The sequence below is a fragment of the Pangasianodon hypophthalmus genome, chromosome 26 (genome assembly GCF_027358585.1).
Source record: "Pangasianodon hypophthalmus isolate fPanHyp1 chromosome 26, fPanHyp1.pri, whole genome shotgun sequence".
Classification (NCBI taxonomy): Eukaryota; Metazoa; Chordata; class Actinopteri; order Siluriformes; family Pangasiidae; genus Pangasianodon; species Pangasianodon hypophthalmus.
This window is the reverse complement of record NC_069735.1, coordinates 177,229-196,004: the sequence shown is the minus strand read 5'-3', so window position 1 is coordinate 196,004 and position 18,776 is coordinate 177,229. Positions and strand designations below refer to the sequence as shown.

The window sequence follows — 18,776 nt, the reverse complement described above, 5'->3', positions numbered from 1 at the left end:
AACCCATCAAACTTCCACCTTAAATCTTTCCATTCTCCAACACTAGGAGGAGTTGTATTTCCACCTAATGCATCGCTTGTGTCTCATTCCCTTGTGTGTATTTAAGTTGCCTTCTATCTTAGTTTCTTTGCTTGGTGTTTAGTTGTGCTAAGGCCAGCCTCTCATGTCACTTGTAAGTAAAACTGTTGTTCTTGCCTGTTGGATTATTGAAAAGTTTTTGTGATTTTTACCTTTTGCCTTGAGAATCTATCTCTATTGGACTACTTCTTTGAGGAAATATTTTTCATTGTGATTTTCATATTTATTTCATATTATTTCTTTGAATTTATTGACTGAACTTTGTGGATAACCTTTACCTTTTGTTTTTTGCCTTCTCACTGTGGAGCTATTTTTGTTTATATTTTTGATTTGGAGTTTTTTTAAACTCTTTTGGAACTTTAATGACATTTCAGCTCATCCTTGCTGGGTTCCTCACTTCTCCTGTGCTTCATGGATAGAGCTTCACGCTGCTGACCTGCGTTCAAATCCCAGCCCTAACACAAAAATCTACTCACCAAAGTCAAGAATCAGATTTATTAAAGTCTAGAGACAGAGACAGACACTCGTGGGTGCTCCTCAACTGGATTTCTTAATACAGGTAAAACATGAGCAAAGAAAAATCAGTCCGTTTTTTTCCACCCCTAATAGCTATAAAGAGTCAAAGAAAAACGTTCAAAACCATTCTGTATTTGTTGTTGCATTTACTTTTCTTAGTGTACTGATCAGAATGCAGTAAATGTACAGTATCATTTTTTACACTGAAATTAAAAATGTTAACATTTAATATATATATATGAAACTGTGGCAGTAATCAGCTGCGGATGGAGAGTGGAGGCAGGTCGTCCTAGCGGGTAACATGTGATGGTTTTCAGTTGTGTGTTATTACACTGCAGTAGGTATGCTCTTGTCCTGTAATGGTTTAAGAGGATGCACATTGACTAGCTATGACAGCATAACTAAAAGAGAGCCAGAAGGTCACGCAGACATGAGGGGGTGACAGCATCCAAATATCCCAGTTCACCAAAAACACTCTATGTAACAGAAAGGTCTTCTATCTGTTACCTATCTGAATTGAACTCTTGTGCTCCTGTCCTTCTGAGGGTGGAATCAATTTAAAAGGAATGACTAGTTATCCTTAGCAAGCTACCTTGAGTGTTCGCTAGGTCTTACAGTCAATCATAAATTCTTATGAAATTTAGCTATTGTTCGGTGCCTTGGTTTATGCCATCACTTTGTTCACTCATGTTGGTTTGCTAGTTATAATATCAGTACAACAAGCTACAACTGAGATATCAAAATGAGCAACATACACGGAAAACCTGCTAAGAACTCCCCACTGAGGGTCTGTTAGAACAGTTTACAGCAGAACAGGACATGGCTTTGTTAGGGAAGTGTCAAGAGCTTCAGATCCGTGTTGGAAAACGTGTGCATATTCACGAGGCTTGACTGTTATGTCCAAACCTGTCTCCTCATTAACCACACCCTTTTATTTATCTCCAAATGACTCTGATGAAACTATTTATCATAAGGAAAAATATTAGGGAGATATCATGGTCAAAAAGCTTGTAAAAAAGATAGAACATTATTCCTGAAAATAATTTGTGGAGCTGTAACTTAAAATGTAACTTAAAAATTGCTACGTGTCCTATTGACTAACATGGTAATAGGCAGGGTTTAAAAATTGTACTGCAGCAGCCGCTAGAGGGCCTGAGATATTTTAGCTTCACTTTGTTACAACCCACTCCATATATACAGTCATTGGGTGAAAGCTGTGAAGTATTGATGGCATTTTGGTTTGTGTTTCTGTTGCATTTTGAAAAGTGCACAAAGAAAAGTACTGGTGAAGTGTAATGTGAGCCCTGAAGCTCCATCAAATGTCCATAATTACGTCCCATGTCAATGTATATGCACACACATAGGGTCCTACTACAAAAGCCCATAATGATTATAGTAAAACTTACTCCAGTGATCTTTATTAAACCAAAAATACATGTAGTAAAGAGAATAACAAAAAGGATGAGTGGCAATTTTCCCACACCTATCACATCACAGATAAATATACTCTACATTCATCTCATCTAATAAAGTGAAAAGATTAAATGTGCTATTTTAATAGTTTCTATCACATTCCTGTCTCTATTGTGAATTCCTGAAACTATCAAGTTCTACGTTGCTTTTCTGTTGGAGATTGATCAACACTCATGGGGGAAATTATTCATTGTAAACCTGGTTTTCAACATAGTCATTGACATTGTAAACCTGGTCTTCAACATAGTCATTGGCGAATCTAATGATGTCAGTCATCACCATGAGAATCAGAAGATCCATGTCCGTGTCGTTGGTAACCTGCTCATGGTAGTTCAGCACAGGAAAGATGCAGTTCATCGGGATTCCCAGTTTATGACTGCACTCCTCCATCTAAGATAAACAAAAATAACACATCTTATATTTGATGAAATCAGGTTAGGAGTCACATCCATGCAGTTTCATTTATATTTCATTTATCCACAAAGTTAAGGATTAACAGAAAAAAAGAATATGCCTGTTAAAATGTTCTCTGGTGCTGGAAAATATCATGGAGTAGATGGGAGACCTACAGGCAGGAAATAAAAGGAGGAAGAGATGGCTGTTGCTGTTGTTCTCACCTTCTCTTTAATTTTTCTGCTGGTGTAGATCTTACGCAGGTTCTCCTTAACCAGAGGACAGACTCTGTCAACCACCGACATGATGATGACTTGAGGAATCCCTGATGAATCACCAGAAACACAAACAACGTGTTTATCCTGTACAGAATCTAGCTTTGATCCTAAAGATGAAGGCTAACAGCTCATAGACTCAGATCAGGCCTATTTAATCATTCACAGTTGGAACCAAGGCCAGGGAGCAGACAAACACGTTAAACCGTTCATCTACTACCGTTAGTTTGTTTTAGCAAACTAATTAACATTAAATTAGATCAACCCAAATAGAGAGCCAGTGCATTTGATCTGAAGCTAGGATTGTTTAATATTAAATCTCTTGCATCTAAAGTTGTTATTGTAAATGAAACTATTACTGATCAGGGATTTAATGTAGTGTGTTTAATAACACAGTTTGCAACACACTGTATATGACCATATCTCTGTGCATATACACTCACCTAAGCCACGAGCTTTTTCCCGAACAGCTCTCATTTTCTGGATGACTTCATCAGTAATGATGGAGATTTTGTCCCCTGGTAGAACACTCACCAGACAGTGCACTTTGTCTTTCAGCCTGGGGTTGCTGATGTACTTCGGGTCGCCTTTATCAATTGGTTTAAAAGGATTGAACTGAAAGACCAAAAATAAGATTTCCTTTAAATGTGCATGAGACTAAATATTACTTATCAAAGTGCAATATATATAAATACGCCTTATTTCTAACCGGCAGTGAGAGCCAGTCAAGAACAGTGATGAAAATGACAATGTCAGAAAAGGATAATCCAAAATGCCAAGAAAAAAAGAAAGGGAACACGAAAAACATAGGCTCGGTAATACACATTAACCGAAGAGACTTCATAAACATAAAACAGCTGGGCTCAATCAGGTGGCATGCATATCACGAAGTGCGGCGGAGACAGGACAAGGAGGTAAAACGCAAAATAATTTCTTAATTATTCAGTGACTACAGTGATAACTAGGGGACATTATGAGAGTGAGAAATGAAAATATACTTTCAAAAGTGATGTCATTTTTGCTGAATAAACCAGAAAAATAGGAAAAATTGGTTACATAAGTAACTGAGGTTCCACAACTAAGTAGGATTCCACCAGGGTCTGGAATAAGTGATTGACTTTTAGCCCCAGAGCTTTTACTTGTGAGACAAGGAGATTAATCTGTACTTATTATTATTATTATTATTGAATTGTCATGTCCATGCCAGAATCGGCGTCCAACTACAGTACCCATAACACCATGCAGCCTACAAACATGGCCATCGAGGGCTCTAACTCCCATCCGTATCTGCCACCTGACATGAATACATAAATATACAACAGAACAGGGGTGACATGTACACTGGGAAACCAACAATAACGAACATAATAATGCAAAATAATGTGAGGTCAGCATGCATCAAGCCAAGACAAAACTTTACCCCAGGCTGCACATCAGCCACTTATAGATTTAAAGCTCTTATTTATTAATTATGGGGGTGAAAGGGCATTTGGTGGGAATTATTGGAGATTAAATCAATTCTTACCAGCATTTACCATCTGCAAAATCAGTTGAACAATTTTAATCAAATGCTTAAAACTTGATTCAGAAGTTATTATACATACTATAGGGGTGCAATTACTATAATTACTACATGGGTGCAAGCCCCTGGTGTCTTAGGCATCATGTGTGAAAATTGGGAAGAGGGATCTTTAAGGAGAATTTGCTACAGCCTCAAGAACAGTAATCCTGGCTGTATAATAGCGGTGCCCAGCTATGTCAGCTTTCACCTGGAGAAGCACATATTATTACTCACGTCGAGTTCCATACTCACAAAGGTCAAAGGTCACCCAGCGACTCAGAGAAGTTGGCCATGAGATCAAGTGAACATATATAGGCAATGCCTTATAAATATATCACCTCAACATCCTAAAACCATGGAGACAGGCAGTCCCTGTGGATGTGGTGATGGTGATTCCTGAGACGGATTAGCTGGAACCAGAAGTTAACCACCCTGTGCTTAGACCACCCTGTAGAGACTACCTCTCACAGAGTTTTCTGATGTGTCTATACTCCTCCTGGTCTCACTAATCTCATAGAAAACCATATAGAAATGGTCCAGCTCCATCATCCTGGTTCCCAAGGCAGACAGGTCAGCCCATTTTGAATGCAGTGTCTAAATGTAATGGGTATCCAGTGCCATTCATTGATGAATTAGTCGATGTGTGTGTATATGTGGAACTCTGGTTTCTACTGGGGTCTGAATACAGGCCGTTTGCTGCGCTTGATGTAAGTCACACTCGCATGTAACAGTGAGTCATGTGTTACGTGACGTAACCAGAAATTACGTCTGTACAATTAAACTGGTAAGTGTGACACGCTCGTATATTTAAGGTGGAAGTCAGACAGCAGTAGGAGCTCTGATGACACAAATTTGTTATTTAATCATTTAAGGAACAATATTTCAAACAATATTTCCATATTAATAACATTGCCATAAAATACATTTATGACAGTTCTCCAGCAGCTACTTCACCGACTCTCACCTCCATATCTCTGTGATTATCGTGCAGTTATCTGCCCAGTAGCTTTCAAACAGAAACAGGAAAAATGCATCATCCTGTTTAGCTAATGTTGTTTCTCATGACTGACTTTGATTAAAGCCCATGAGGGTCTCATAAAAATGCTGATGTGGTCCAGGCAGAATTTGAGTTTGACACTCCTGATCTACAGAATCCAAAACATCATTATAAGTAATGAACTTACAGTGTAGCCACCTTTCACATGACCCTGTAATATTTTGACTATATCTTCAGTCTGCACTCCATTTAAATCCTCTGGTTCCAGACCCATGATGTCAGCAAAGGCAAACGGATAGAAAGATCCAGATCCATCTTTCTTCAGCCTGTGATATTTAAACTGAAAAAAAAAATTCAAGAGTGTATCTTATTTTAAGTTTTTTTTTTTTTTTTTTTTTTAAAGATTTTCTAAAACATTGTAAACTTGAGTCAGATTATATCTAGCTAAATACAACAGTAGCATCTTAGATAAGATCAAAACATCAGAACAATTGACAGAGGTTTAGGAAGTTGAGCTTTAGACTTTAGACTTGCAGTAACTTTTTTTTATGGTTTTAGTTATTACCTCTATGGTGAAGCTTTTACCAGCTGATGAAGCTGCCAGTGCACCGGCGGTGTTGTATCCTTGGAGGACGGTGTTGATGGAGTTGATTAAACTCGACTTTCCTGCTCCGATTGGGCCGTGAAGCAGAATCTTCAGCTCACGGACTTCTGCAGTGCCTGGCTGGAAATCCTTCAGTTTCCTCAACATCTCATTCTTCTTATTCTCACTATTTATTAAGTAAACAGTAAACAACTTCTTGTGATCTATTAATTTAGGCTTCAAGCACACAATGATAGTGTCTATTTGTAGTCATTGTTCTTACCCCCATGTCACTTCCCGCCATGGATGATCAAATTCTGTGAAGAAAGTTAAATTGAATTAAATATTAAATGCCAATGAAAAAATATGTGTTGTGGTAGCGCGGACACGGCGCTGGACTACAGCAACCATCAGCCATTGCACCTCGCATGTTCACTGCACGCACCATGTCACACAACCACGAGCACCTGAATCTCATTTGTTTTCTGGTATTTAAGTGATGTATTGTATTGCACTCCTTATCGGGATTTAGTTGTTGTTGAATTTAATGCGTATCATGTTCATGTTGTTGTCTAGCCTCGTTATTTCTCGATCATGTTTCCTAGTCTTTCCTAGTCTCTACTATCAATTCCTGACAATATGAAAAAAAATGTTGCCTTTAATTTTACAACATTTTAATGTCTTAATTTTCTTTACGAGAATATTATTTACCCACTTGCTTCTGCAAAAAATATTAAGCCTGTGACTAAAGAATTGAGCTGTTTACATCACTGTTTATTTAACAACACCAAATTTTTTTATAAACAAGTTATAAACAAGTTCATGGCCAAAAGGGGACACCAGACCATCAAACTGTGTGCTTTTTGAAGATCCCATTGCAAACTCCCCCTTTTCTGTTGTTATTATTATTATTATTATTATTATTATTATGTGTATTGCTTCTTTCAATAAAATTTAGATATTAAATATTTAACAAGAAAAACCAGTGCAACATGTCAGATTTAAATGCCTGGGTGTTAATAGTAAAGTTAAAGTTGTCACTATTAGCGATTTTATATCCGGTTTCTGAAATAACTCACCAGGATCTGGGCTTGGGGCATGTCTCTGCAGTTGATCTTTCAAACTCATGGCTTTAAGGAACTGAGCAAGATGCAATATCAGTATAAAATAAGCGTAGATTTTTGTTTGTACTAGATTTAAATATAGAACATTGTAATATTGTCACTGTATTATGAAATACTCATAAAGTATGATCATTTAGGAAGTGAGCGATGTTAACAAAGCGTAACTTACTGGTTTGGATTAAGAACTGTTATTGTTTCTATTAGTAATCCATTTTCTTACCCGATGCATGACGCTGGCTTCTGTGAGCTGCACCTCAACCTGTTGTTGCTCTAATTCTGTGTACGAATGTGTCACAGAATAAACATATATAATAAACTGATTATAAAACACATACAGAGAATCAGACGCAGATATTTATTTCACCTTGACACTTGAACAGTAATAATCAATCATAATAAACAGATGCAATTATTTTACAGTATTTATTATTCATTATTTTGTCTGAAACACTAAAGACACAGAATTGCTGTTATAAAACCTGAAATAAGAACAGCTGTAATCAACATCTGTCAGTAAGAAAACAGGACATGCTTTCAGAATGTTTGTGGTCCTTCGTGGTGGCTCTAAAGGTGGAGCTGTCGTTTGTGCTAGACTTGTTTGTCACCTTTTCTACAGTTCCATGTAGTTTCATGTTTGTGGAAGAGGTGGGGCGTCTGTAAACTGAGCTGTTGATCTATAAAGATAAAGACCTGGCCATGGCAGGACCTCCTCTGACCAGCTTTTAGGCTATGTTGAAACTGGTGTAGGAGGAATAACCACACCTTTCACATAATTAGAAATGTATTAATGCAAAATGAGCAAAAGCGAAGCAGCTGCTCTGCATCCCAGTGACAGGGACAAGAGGAATTCCAGTTTAAACCATGATATTTTTCTTTTTCTCTTTCTGTTTATACCAACAACATGTTTGGTGTTAGGGTTCATGAATGCGTCATTATTATCACAACAAACATGATCAAATTATTCAAATAAATATTCAAATATTCAAGTATGTTGAGCTTGTACTTGCCTTGGATTTGCATTCTTTACATGTTGTATGTTTAAGTGTTATATCTTTATAACTGCCTCCAAACTCTTTCACATCCTTTTCACATTTCATATCCAGCTTTTAGGTTATGTAGATTGTAAAATTCAAATTTAATTTAAAATTTCTTTTTCAATTTTTTAATCTTCTTGATTTGTTTAAATTGTAAGCGAGAGACAAAGGGAGACAAACCTTATTCCTGGCCAGGGCCGAAACATAGTCATGGTATTCTAATATATTCAATAAGTAGGAACATTTAGGACTGAGAAATGTTAAATCTAATATAAATGTTTAAAATATAAACAGGTTTATAATTCTAAATAAGTATAAATTAATGTTCAGTGCTACAGAATGAAGTCTTCCTTTCACTTACCTTCTCCTCTGCTCCGGCTGTAGAGCTGACCCTGTAGAGCTGACCCTGTAGAGCTGACCCTGTAGAGCTGACCCTGTAGAGCTGTACCTGTAGAGCTGACCCTGTAGAGCTGACCCTGTAGAGCTGACCCTGTAGAACTGACCCTGTGTGCTGCTGCTCCGGCTGTAGAGCTGACCCTGTAGAGCTGTACCTGTAGAGCTGTACCTGTAGAGCTGTACCTGTAGAGCTGTACCTGTAGAGCTGACCCTGTAGAGCTGTACCTGTAGAGCTGACCCTGTAGAGCTGACCCTGTGTGCTGCTGCTCCGGCTGTAGAGCTGACCCTGTAGAGCTGACCCTGTAGAGCTGTACCTGTAGAGCTGACCCTGTAGAGCTGACCCTGTAGAGCTGACCCTGTAGAGCTGTACCTGTAGAGCTGACCCTGTAGAGCTGTACCTGTAGAGCTGTACCTGTAGAGCTGACCCTCTGTGCTGCTGCTCCAGCTGTGTGAGTCTGCGTCACTGAAGAAGTGCTGGATATAAAACTGGACTTGGGTGTAACTCAGGTATATAATCTTACTTTCACTTTCACAGGGCTGCAATAATTCTTGCATAAATCTCATGATCCAAAATAATGCCTGTTGTATAAAACTTAATCAGCAGTTTCAATTAATATTTCAAGAGTCGAATTGTAAGATTATATCTGAATGTTATGAAAGTTGTTACCATGGTAAAGAAAAAAGATGAGAATATTGTATATGTGATATATATAAGCTTTCAACTTAATATTTATTTACACTTTTAAGTTTGTTTAGCGCTTTTAACAGTGGACATTGTCAGGAAGCAGCTTTACGGAAATATATAAATTCAGGATATACATTTTAATTGTATAAATTTATTCCTAATGAGTGAGTCAGAAGCGACGGTGGTGAGGAAAATCTCCCTGAGATGATATGAGGAAGAAACCTTGAGAGGAACCAGACTCAAAGGGAACCATCCTCATCTGGGTGACACGGATAGTGCGATTATAAATCATTCCCTCTATAACTGTGTACTACATGGACAAATAGTGCAGTTGTGCAACCAGGAAATTCATCACAGGTTTCACATGAAGTCTGTTTTTTTGAGGTTATCAGCTGTTCACTGATGGAGATTAAGTGCAAAACTGTTCGTGGGAATTGCAGTCCTAAAGCAATCATAGCAATTTTAGTCCTAAGTCATCGTAGCAAAACTTTGTATCAGTTTCAGTCCAAAGCTTCTAAGTGGTACCATCCGTGTGGGCCATCCTCAGCAGCAGCGAGTGGTTTCCAAGTGACGAGAACTCCAACCAGAAGTAGGGCATCAGGATGGATCAGGCAGGTCCGGAGAGCAGAAGGGGTCAGGATCACTGCTATCTCAGGAGTAGCATGTGTAGATCAACAGAGAGAGAGAGAGAGAGAGAGAGAGAGATTAGAGAAGAGACAGAGTCTTGGAGACCCTTTTTGGGAAGGCTTGGAGTCTTCCATTGGGGGAAAAAATTGATACATCTTAAAAGAAACCTAACATTTATGAATATGAATTATCAAGAGCATTAAAATCACACACGTCTCCACCCACTGCATGCCCAGGAGCCATCTGGCCTGTGACTGACCGCCTCTTGACGAGGGAGAAAGTTGTGTAGTACCATTTGCTTCCCTGTCCTGAGGATCACTGTGAAAGCCTAACAGCAGGTACCAAGGAGTTTTCCGCCACCACTGCAGGGGAGCGTGGTCTGAGTACAGCGTGATAGAGTTCTCCAGTAAGTAGTACTGGAGATTGAGGACTAGAGCTCGACTGAATAATCAATAAAGTTGATTATTAAAAATTATCTACATGGATTTTTATATTTGACTAAATGTTTATGGAACAGGAACTTGTTTCACTGACGTTCCACAAGATTAAATGTAACTATAAATGAAAAAAAAGTATGATGTGATTTTTTTTATAATTAAAAAAATTGTAATCTTGGTAATTTTATTTGTGCCTCCATTGTTCATTATTTTCCTATAACACAACCCCAACTGTTCCTTATTCCTTACATATTATCTACATTATCTAATGACCATAACTGAAAATCACGATACTGCATTGTGCAGTTATTATAACGCAATATTCCTGTAATCACACACACGGCTCTTTGTAATCACCAGCTCTGTGTTTGTGGTGTTTTCAGTGTTAGCTGCAGCAACGTCTCCGCTGCGGTGAGTGTGTGGGTTTGTGTGAGAGTGTGTGTTGATGACTGTGATCTGTACAGAGAGTGCAGGCTGCTGCATTTACTACACAAACTAAGCAGTAAATAAAAATACTGCCAGAAATGGTGAAGAAAGAATAAGATTCTGCTGGACGGGTTAGAAGGTTAAAACCTGACAAGAAACATTGTTGATCTAAATAAACATTCCTTCACTTAAGTTTTGTGAAATTCCAAAATGGTATTTTCCTGATTTAAAGTGCAGGCTTAAAACTCAGGCTCTCTGACTTTGTGGATGTTGTGAATGTACATTGTGAATGTAATTACTTACTAAATGAACACATATTAAAACCATTAACTCACCAAATACCACTGAATTTTCTTCCCTAATTCCTCCAAATGCAAAAATCATACAAAACTGCCTTTGCTGCTGTTTATTTATCTGACACTCATCAGAACGAATTCATTAAATATCACTTTTACAATTAAATTAGAAATTTTTACAAAACAAATATGACTGTCAGGAAGCTGATGAGGACACAAGTGCAGATACTCAATGGTTTTATTAAGCGTAGTAAACAGAGACGTAATCCAAAAGCAATGTCAAAAAACAAGCAAAGGGTCAGGAGATGAGGAAACAACTGAAACTAGGGCAGGCCAGAACAAACAAGAAAACCAGAAGATTTTAAAAAACTGTCAAGGAAGACTATCACAGGATCGAAAGGCTTGGTATAGACTGGTACAAACTGACACAGAGCATATACTTCGCAATGCATGTGTGAACTGAGAGACCTTTCAAACTCTGTGCTGCTGTGCAGGTGATTGAGTCCAGGTGTGAGATCAGTAACATGCTGAGTGTGAATGTAAGAGAGTCTGGGTGTTGTAGTCCTCACCAGCCATGTTTGTAGGCCACGCTGTATTCAGGGAAATGTAGTGAGACATTATTCTGGCATCCATGTGACAATGATCTATATAAAGCCATAATACCATAATGACAATAGACAAAGATTACTCCAGATTACTGTCTCCCATTAATTACATCCATCTTATTAGTATAGCAATATAGGAAAATTCATTCTTAAAGTGATCTTCATTAAACTAATAATACAAGTGGTAAAGAGAATACAGTTTAATAACTGCATAATAAAGTGAGAAAATCAAGCATGCTGTTTTAATAAAGTACATCTCTGTTTATATTGTGAATTCCTGAAGCTTCTCTGCTGGAGACTGAACAGGACACATGAGGAACTTATTCACTGTAAACCTGGTCTTCAACATAGTCATTGGCGAATCTAATGATGTCAGTCATCGCCATGAGAATCAGAAGATCCATGTCCGTGTCGTTGGTAACCTGCTCATGGTAGTTCAGCACAGGAAAGATGCAGTTCATCGGGACTCCCAGTTTATGACTGCACTCCTCCATCTAAAATAAACAGATACAACATGGTTTATATTATATTTGAGGAACTGGGGTTAGGAGTCATGGTTTTATCAGCATTTAAAATATACACAAAGTTAAAGGTTAATAAAAAAGCATATGCATGTTAAAAAGTTCTCTGGTGCTGGAAAATATCATGGAGTAGCTTGGAGACCTACAGGCAGGAAATAAAAGGAGGAAGAGATGGCTGTTGCTGTTGTTCTCACCTTCTCTTTAATTTTTTTGCTGGTGTAGATCTTACTCAGGTTCTCCTTAACCAGAGGGCATGCTTTATCCACCATCGACATGACGACCACTTGAGGAATCTCTGTTGAATCACCAGAAACACAAACAATTTATCTCTGGAATCTAGCTATGGTAATAGCACATCATAGTAATGGTCATGTAGGTAACCATATCTCATAAATACACTATATGATAGATAGATAGATAGATAGATAGATAGATGTATTTATTGATTTATTGAAAAGGGGAAATTTGGGTGCTACAGCAGCAAAGGACATTGAAGTACTAGACAAAGTTATAATGTTCAACATATATTAACAGTAATTATGTGCAAAAATACAGTCTCATGTATTAAGAAAAATCTAAGGTGCAGAAAAGTATGGCCAAAGGTATGTGCGCCCCTGAACATCACACTCATCTCATTCCAGATTTATTCCCCGTGTGTTTGCTGTTATAATGAGCTCCACTCTTCTGGGAAGCTTTCCACTAGATGTTGGAGCGTGGCTGTGGGGATTTGTGTTCATTCAGCTACAAGAGCATTAGTGAGGTCAGGCGCTGATGTTGGGATGTCGAGGAGGTCTGGGGTTCAGTCAGTGTTCCAGTTCATCCCAAAGGTGTTCAGTGGGGTTGAGGTCAGGGCTCTGTGCAGGACACTCGAGTTCTTCCACTCCAACCTTCACACACCATGTCTTCATGGAGCTGGCTTTGTGCACAGGGGCATTGTCATGCTGGAACAGGTTTGAGTCTCTTAGTTCCAGTGAAGGGAAACTGTAATGTTACAGCATACAGAGACGTTTATGGGTTTGGGTGTGATGGTCAGGGGTGCACATACTTTTGTCCTTATAGTGTATGTGAAAACTCACCCAAGTCACGAGCTTTTTCCCGAACAGCTCTCATTTTCTGGATAACGTCCTCACTCATGAGGGAGATTTTGTCCGCTGGTAGAACACTCACCAGACAGTGCACTTTGTCTTTCAGGCTGGGGTTGCTGATGTACTTCGGGTCGCCTTTATCAATGGGTTTTACAGGATTGAACTGAAAAAGCAAAAATAGGGTGAAAAATAGGCAAAACTTGTTAGGTGTCACACATCAGCCAGCAGAGGGAGCTGCACACACAACTGATCCCTGCTACACCTGATGCTTTTATCTACTACTACTCACCTACTACTACCTTTTTTTTTTTGCCCCTTATGGCTTTTTAGTTTCCTGTTTTTAGTGTCCAATAAGCATCTTTTGTTGCTTCTAATATCTGCCTGCATTTTGCTCCAAACCTTGCAGTGGCGTGACAGTAACTGTGCATGTAATCGTAGTTCTGTGACTAAAGCACCACCAGGCTGTTTTCCTTCCAGAACTAGTTATGTTTTCCCACATATTTATTTAGTATTTAAGTACTAGTAATACTAATAGTACACAATGTAGCCTGGTGTGACGTGACCTCACACTCATCCTCTGGCTGTTCTTCTCAAACAGAGTGACCTACATTGTAAGTGAGGAACTAGGTAGGTTTGGGAAATTTAGTCAACACCAAAAAAGTTCTTTAATAAACACATAAGCTTGGTCCACTTACACATGAGATATTCAAGAACAGAGTCTGTAGAAATATACTGAATATCATCATGTAAGTCATGAGGGTTCGTAACACTTCCTGACCTATTCCCCAGACAGCACAAACTCAGAGCGGCCCTTACAATAGGTGCTTTAATAAGTGCCTTTTTCTCTGGGGAATGAAGTCCCTCAAAATAATGATAGTCATTTGAGTGTGATACTAATCCTTATAGAGGGTAAGATCCAGGCAAAAGCTGGCACTGGTCTCACTGATGATACTGTTTCTACTGAGGATGAGTCGGTCAAGTATACTGCTCTCTGCTGCTGAAGAGAATCACTTAAATTAATAAGAAATAATATCCTCTGTTGTGTATGAGAGCCACTATCAATCAAATTATTAATACTGCACTCTACTGCAGATATATAATTAAAACTATTAATAGGGTACATTATTAAGGATGAGAATCACAGTGCTGTTTTTCTCTACTGAGGATGAGTATCTGAGGATCAGATGCAATGTCTCTGAGGCCCTCTAGTGGCTGGCTGCGCTACAGTTTTTAACCCCGCCCATGTCCAGGTGGGACAGGTGGCAAATTTCCATTTTAAGTTTCATCTCACCAAATTACTTTCAAGAATAGTGTTCTTTTGTTTTTACAAGTTCAGTTGACCCTGATATCTCCCCTTTTTCCTTATGATAAATGTGTTATCATCCATCCATCCATTCTCTGTACCACTTATCCTACTCAGGGTCGTGGGGGAACCTGGAGTCTATCCCGGGGGACTCGGGGCACAAGGCAGGGGACACCCTCAGGACAAAATCACACACACACTCTCACACACCCACTCACTCACTACGGACAATTCTGGAAGTGTCTACAGCGCGTGTCTTTGGACTGGGGGAGGATATCAGAGTATGTGTTATCATAAGGAAAGTTATTTATTTATTTATTTGATGATAAATAAAAGGTCATGGTTGATGAGCTGATTGACAGATTTGGACATGTATCTTGACAGTTCTGTAGCAAAGCCATGTCTCATTCTTATTTTTCTGTATAGCGTGCAATCCAGTTGGGACCAAGTTAGGACCATCACTACCACTAATATCCCACTCTCCCATATGATTAGCTTTTGTTTAAACCAAAGAGAATTGATCATTCTGTTCCTGAAAACAAGAAACAGCGGACTATGAAAATATGGCTTAGCAATGCATGATACAATCTACAAAACTTAGAAAAGACACAGAGACACAAGAGCGTATATATAAGCAAACTAATCACAGAGTAACAAAAACATGTCATTATAAAGTTTTGATTATTGTACTTATATTTATTATATGTTTTATTCAGTTGAAAATGGAAACATGGCACAGCCAATGCTATATCAAAAATCATATTGAGAAACCAGCTGTAACAGACCAGACTCAGAGGAATCATGATGCTCCATCTGCAGGAGTTTTATAACAAGTTATTTCAAAATCCAGTTCTCAGAATCAATAAACAGGCCAGGGTCATACGCAAAGAGCACAGGGTTAAGAGACCCAGATTACAGATCCAGAGTAGAGTCAGGGATCAAGTCATGGGTTTAAACATTATGACTTCAATTCCATTCCACAATGATCCACAGTTCCAGAATCCAAAACATAATCCAACAATGGGTCTACAGCCAGTAAGACCAAGCAAGGGTCCTACACAAGAGGTGTGTGTATATATATATATATATATATATATATATATATATATATATATATATACACATATATATATATATATTCACACACACACACACATTTACAGTATATACCCATATATATCTCTTCTGAATAGTATTGGAACAGCAAGACCGATTCTTTTGTTTTTGCTACACACTGAGATCAAAAGATGAATATGAGATGATAATTCAGATTTCCTGATATTTACATCTAGATGTGTTAAACAACTCAGAACATGGCACCTTTGGTGGCAGACACCTAAATTTAATCGGTGCAATTAATGCTATTATAATAGTGCATATAGTGGAAATAGGGCAGGACGGATTTCAGGTTTATTCACCTGCCAATGCAGCTATTATGCTTGCTTTTATATGAGGCTCACAGATTCCCTGCACTCATGAACGCATATAAGAGTTATATTTTGAAATTTGTACCCTTTGTAGAAGCCCAGACACTTACTTGGGCTGATATACTATATGGCCAAAATTTATAGAGTTCAGGTGTTTCAGTCACACCCATTGCTAACAGGTGCATCAAATCAAACACATAGCCATCCAGTCTCCATAGACAAACACTGGCAGCAGAATGGGTCATACTAAAGAGTGACTTTAAACATGGTACTGTCATAGGAGAAGTCAATTCATGATGTTTCTGCCCCAGCGGTAGACCACGCAATCTCACAGAGCGGGAACGCCGAGTGCTGAAGCACGTAGCAAGTAAAAATCGCCTATACTCTGTTACATCACTCACTACGCTACAGTTCTAAAGTGGCTCTGGAAGAAAATCAGCACATCAGCAAGAACCATGTATCGGGAGCTTCATGAAATGGGTTTCATGGAGGAGCTCCTGGGCTGGAGTGGTGTAAAGCACCAGCACTGGACTCTGGAGCAGTGGAATGGAGAATGGAAGAGTCTATCTCTCTAGATCAGCAGTTTCTGAAATACTCGAACCAGCCATCTGGCACCAACAGCCATCCCACAGTTAAAGTCAAACAGATCACACTTTTCTCATTCTGAGGTTTGATGTGAACATTAACTGAAGCTCTTGACCTGCATCTGCAGGATTTTATGCATTGTGCTGCTGCCACATGATTGGCTGTTTGGATAAATGCAGTAGGATCCAGCAGCACAGTGAATCTGTTCTGGCAGCTTGTAGAGACCCAACATCTTACTAAAACAAACTGATGTTGTTTTTTTCATTTATCATCCATCTATATTTATAACATTTCTGCAATACTTTATTCTATAGAATACAAAAAATAATAATAATTAATGATGGGATTGAACTTACAGTGTAGCCATTTTTCACATGACCCAGTAATATACTTTTTATATCGTCAGCCTGCACTCCACTTCCATTCTCTGGTTCCAGACCCATGATGTCAGTAAAGACAAAAGGATAGAAAGACCGAGGACCATCTTTCTTCAGCCTGTGCGTTTTAAACTGGACACAAAATACAGAGGTGTATCTTATGAAAAGATTATGCTTTAGAAGATTTTCTAAAACAGTGTAATCTTGAGTAAGAAATATATTAACATTTACATTAAATACATTAGTATATTAGATAAGTCAAACCATTTCAAATGCTCACTGAAGTTCAGGGAAAGGATGTCTGGCTTGAAGACATTACAGTAAATATTTTATTGTTTAGTTATTACCTTTAAAGTGAAGCTCTGACTTTTACCAGCTGATGAATCTGCCAGTGCACCGATGGCGTTGTATCCTTGGAGGACGGTGTTGATGGAGTTGATTAAACTCGACTTTCCTGCTCCGATTGGGCCGTGAAGCAGAATCTTAATCTCACTGATTTCTTCAGTGCTCGGCTGGAAATCCTTCAGTTTTTTCAACATCTGACTCTTGTTATCTTCACTGTTTAAGATGTAAACCAAGAGATTTTTGTACGGTAAACAACTCATGATCTACGAGTTCTGTGATCTGTGATACTTATTTCTCCTGGAGCCCATAAACGTCCTGTGACCCCGCTGTCTCTTCATCAATAAACATAAACACACTTGTAGCATTCACTAAACCTATTTAATACAGGAGCTTCCTTACAATGCGGTCACCTAAATGAGCTTAGTAGCAGTAAGTGCGTTTAAGTGAACTCAGCACCAAACACATGGTCACTGATCTTACCTCCATGTCACTGGCCGCCATGGGTGATCAAATTCTGTGAAAAAATAAATCAAATTATGATTTTAATAATAATAATAATAATAATAATAATAATAATAATAATATAATATAATATAGGGGCAGTGGTAGCTCAGTGGTTAAGATGTTTGAGCGAGGCCCTTAACCCTCAGCTGCTCAGGTGTATAAATGAGATAAATGTAAGTCCCTCTGGATAAGGGCGTCTGTTAATCGTTAATTCATTGCTCATTTTTTAAATATTTATTACACTAGACAGAAGTGTCCTGAGTGCAATAAAGGACATATAATTTGGGCACAACTTTACTGTGAGTGTGTCTGAAGTGGCTTTGCATTGCTTCTATTATTACTGACAGCCATGAACATTGCTATATTGCTTGTATTTTTTTTTTATGAAAGTTGTTTATAGACAATGACTGCACAGAATTTAGAAGTTGTAAATGTAAATTTGTCAGTATACTTAAATATCATATGTCTGTAGGTACTTACCAGGACCTGGGCTTGCAGCTGGGAGGTAGGCCTGGCTCTCAGTTAGACCATTGAAACTCAAGAACTTATTGAACATCTAAACAAGATGCTAAATTAGTATAAATCACGCATAAATTTCATTGCTCTTTTACAAATTTTAAATATTAAGAATATTGTAAGATTAAGAATAAAATAAAAACTAAAGTTCAAGATACTAAAGTTCAAGCTACTAAAGTTCAAGATTAGAATCAAGTATAACTGAGACTGTCTCAGTTCCATGACTGTCATAACTCCGCCCATGTTTTCATAGCTCTCACATATCCTCTGAATAGTGCTTCAGTCTGTAGTTACATCTGAGGTCTGAATATTGATGTGTGGAATTTCTGTATTAAATCCTCAGTAATTAACTCTACTCTGAATATGACCAAAAATATAGGAAGTAAGATTTAAGGAAGTAAGAAATGTTAACAAAATTTTGGTTTGGATTAAAAACTGATTGTTTCTATAAGAAGTCTATTTTCTTACCCGATGCATGATGCAGCACTTCTATATACGGCACCTCAGATGCGCTGTTGCTCTAGTCCTGTGTAGACATGCGTCAGTGAATAAACACGTTTTATTATAAAACATATAAAAGATATGATTATAAAACACATACAGAGAA

General features: G+C 38.2%; 2 protein-coding genes across 2 annotated transcripts; both read right to left on the bottom strand.

Moving 5' to 3' along the window:
• Positions 1–657: 657 nt before the first annotated feature.
• LOC128317486 (interferon-induced protein 44-like) lies at positions 658–11,477 on the bottom strand. The gene is made up of 10 exons (XM_053229652.1): positions 11,471–11,477; positions 8,396–8,893; positions 7,221–7,276; positions 6,956–7,016; positions 6,160–6,193; positions 5,859–6,063; positions 5,481–5,633; positions 3,179–3,350; positions 2,685–2,785; positions 658–2,457 (listed from the first exon to the last, which is right to left on the bottom strand). Exons 1-10 carry the CDS (start codon positions 11,475–11,477, stop codon positions 2,251–2,253), a joined length of 1,494 nt encoding a protein of 497 aa, XP_053085627.1. The 3' UTR covers positions 658–2,250.
• LOC117596160 (interferon-induced protein 44-like) lies at positions 11,128–18,714 on the bottom strand. The gene is made up of 8 exons (XM_053230047.1): positions 18,638–18,714; positions 18,134–18,209; positions 17,630–17,663; positions 17,152–17,362; positions 16,784–16,936; positions 13,104–13,275; positions 12,222–12,322; positions 11,128–12,000 (listed from the first exon to the last, which is right to left on the bottom strand). The coding sequence occupies exons 1-8, from the start codon at positions 18,644–18,646 to the stop codon at positions 11,827–11,829; spliced, it is 930 nt and encodes a 309-aa protein (XP_053086022.1). The 5' UTR covers positions 18,647–18,714; the 3' UTR covers positions 11,128–11,826.
• Between the last annotated feature and the right edge of the window lie 62 nt (positions 18,715–18,776).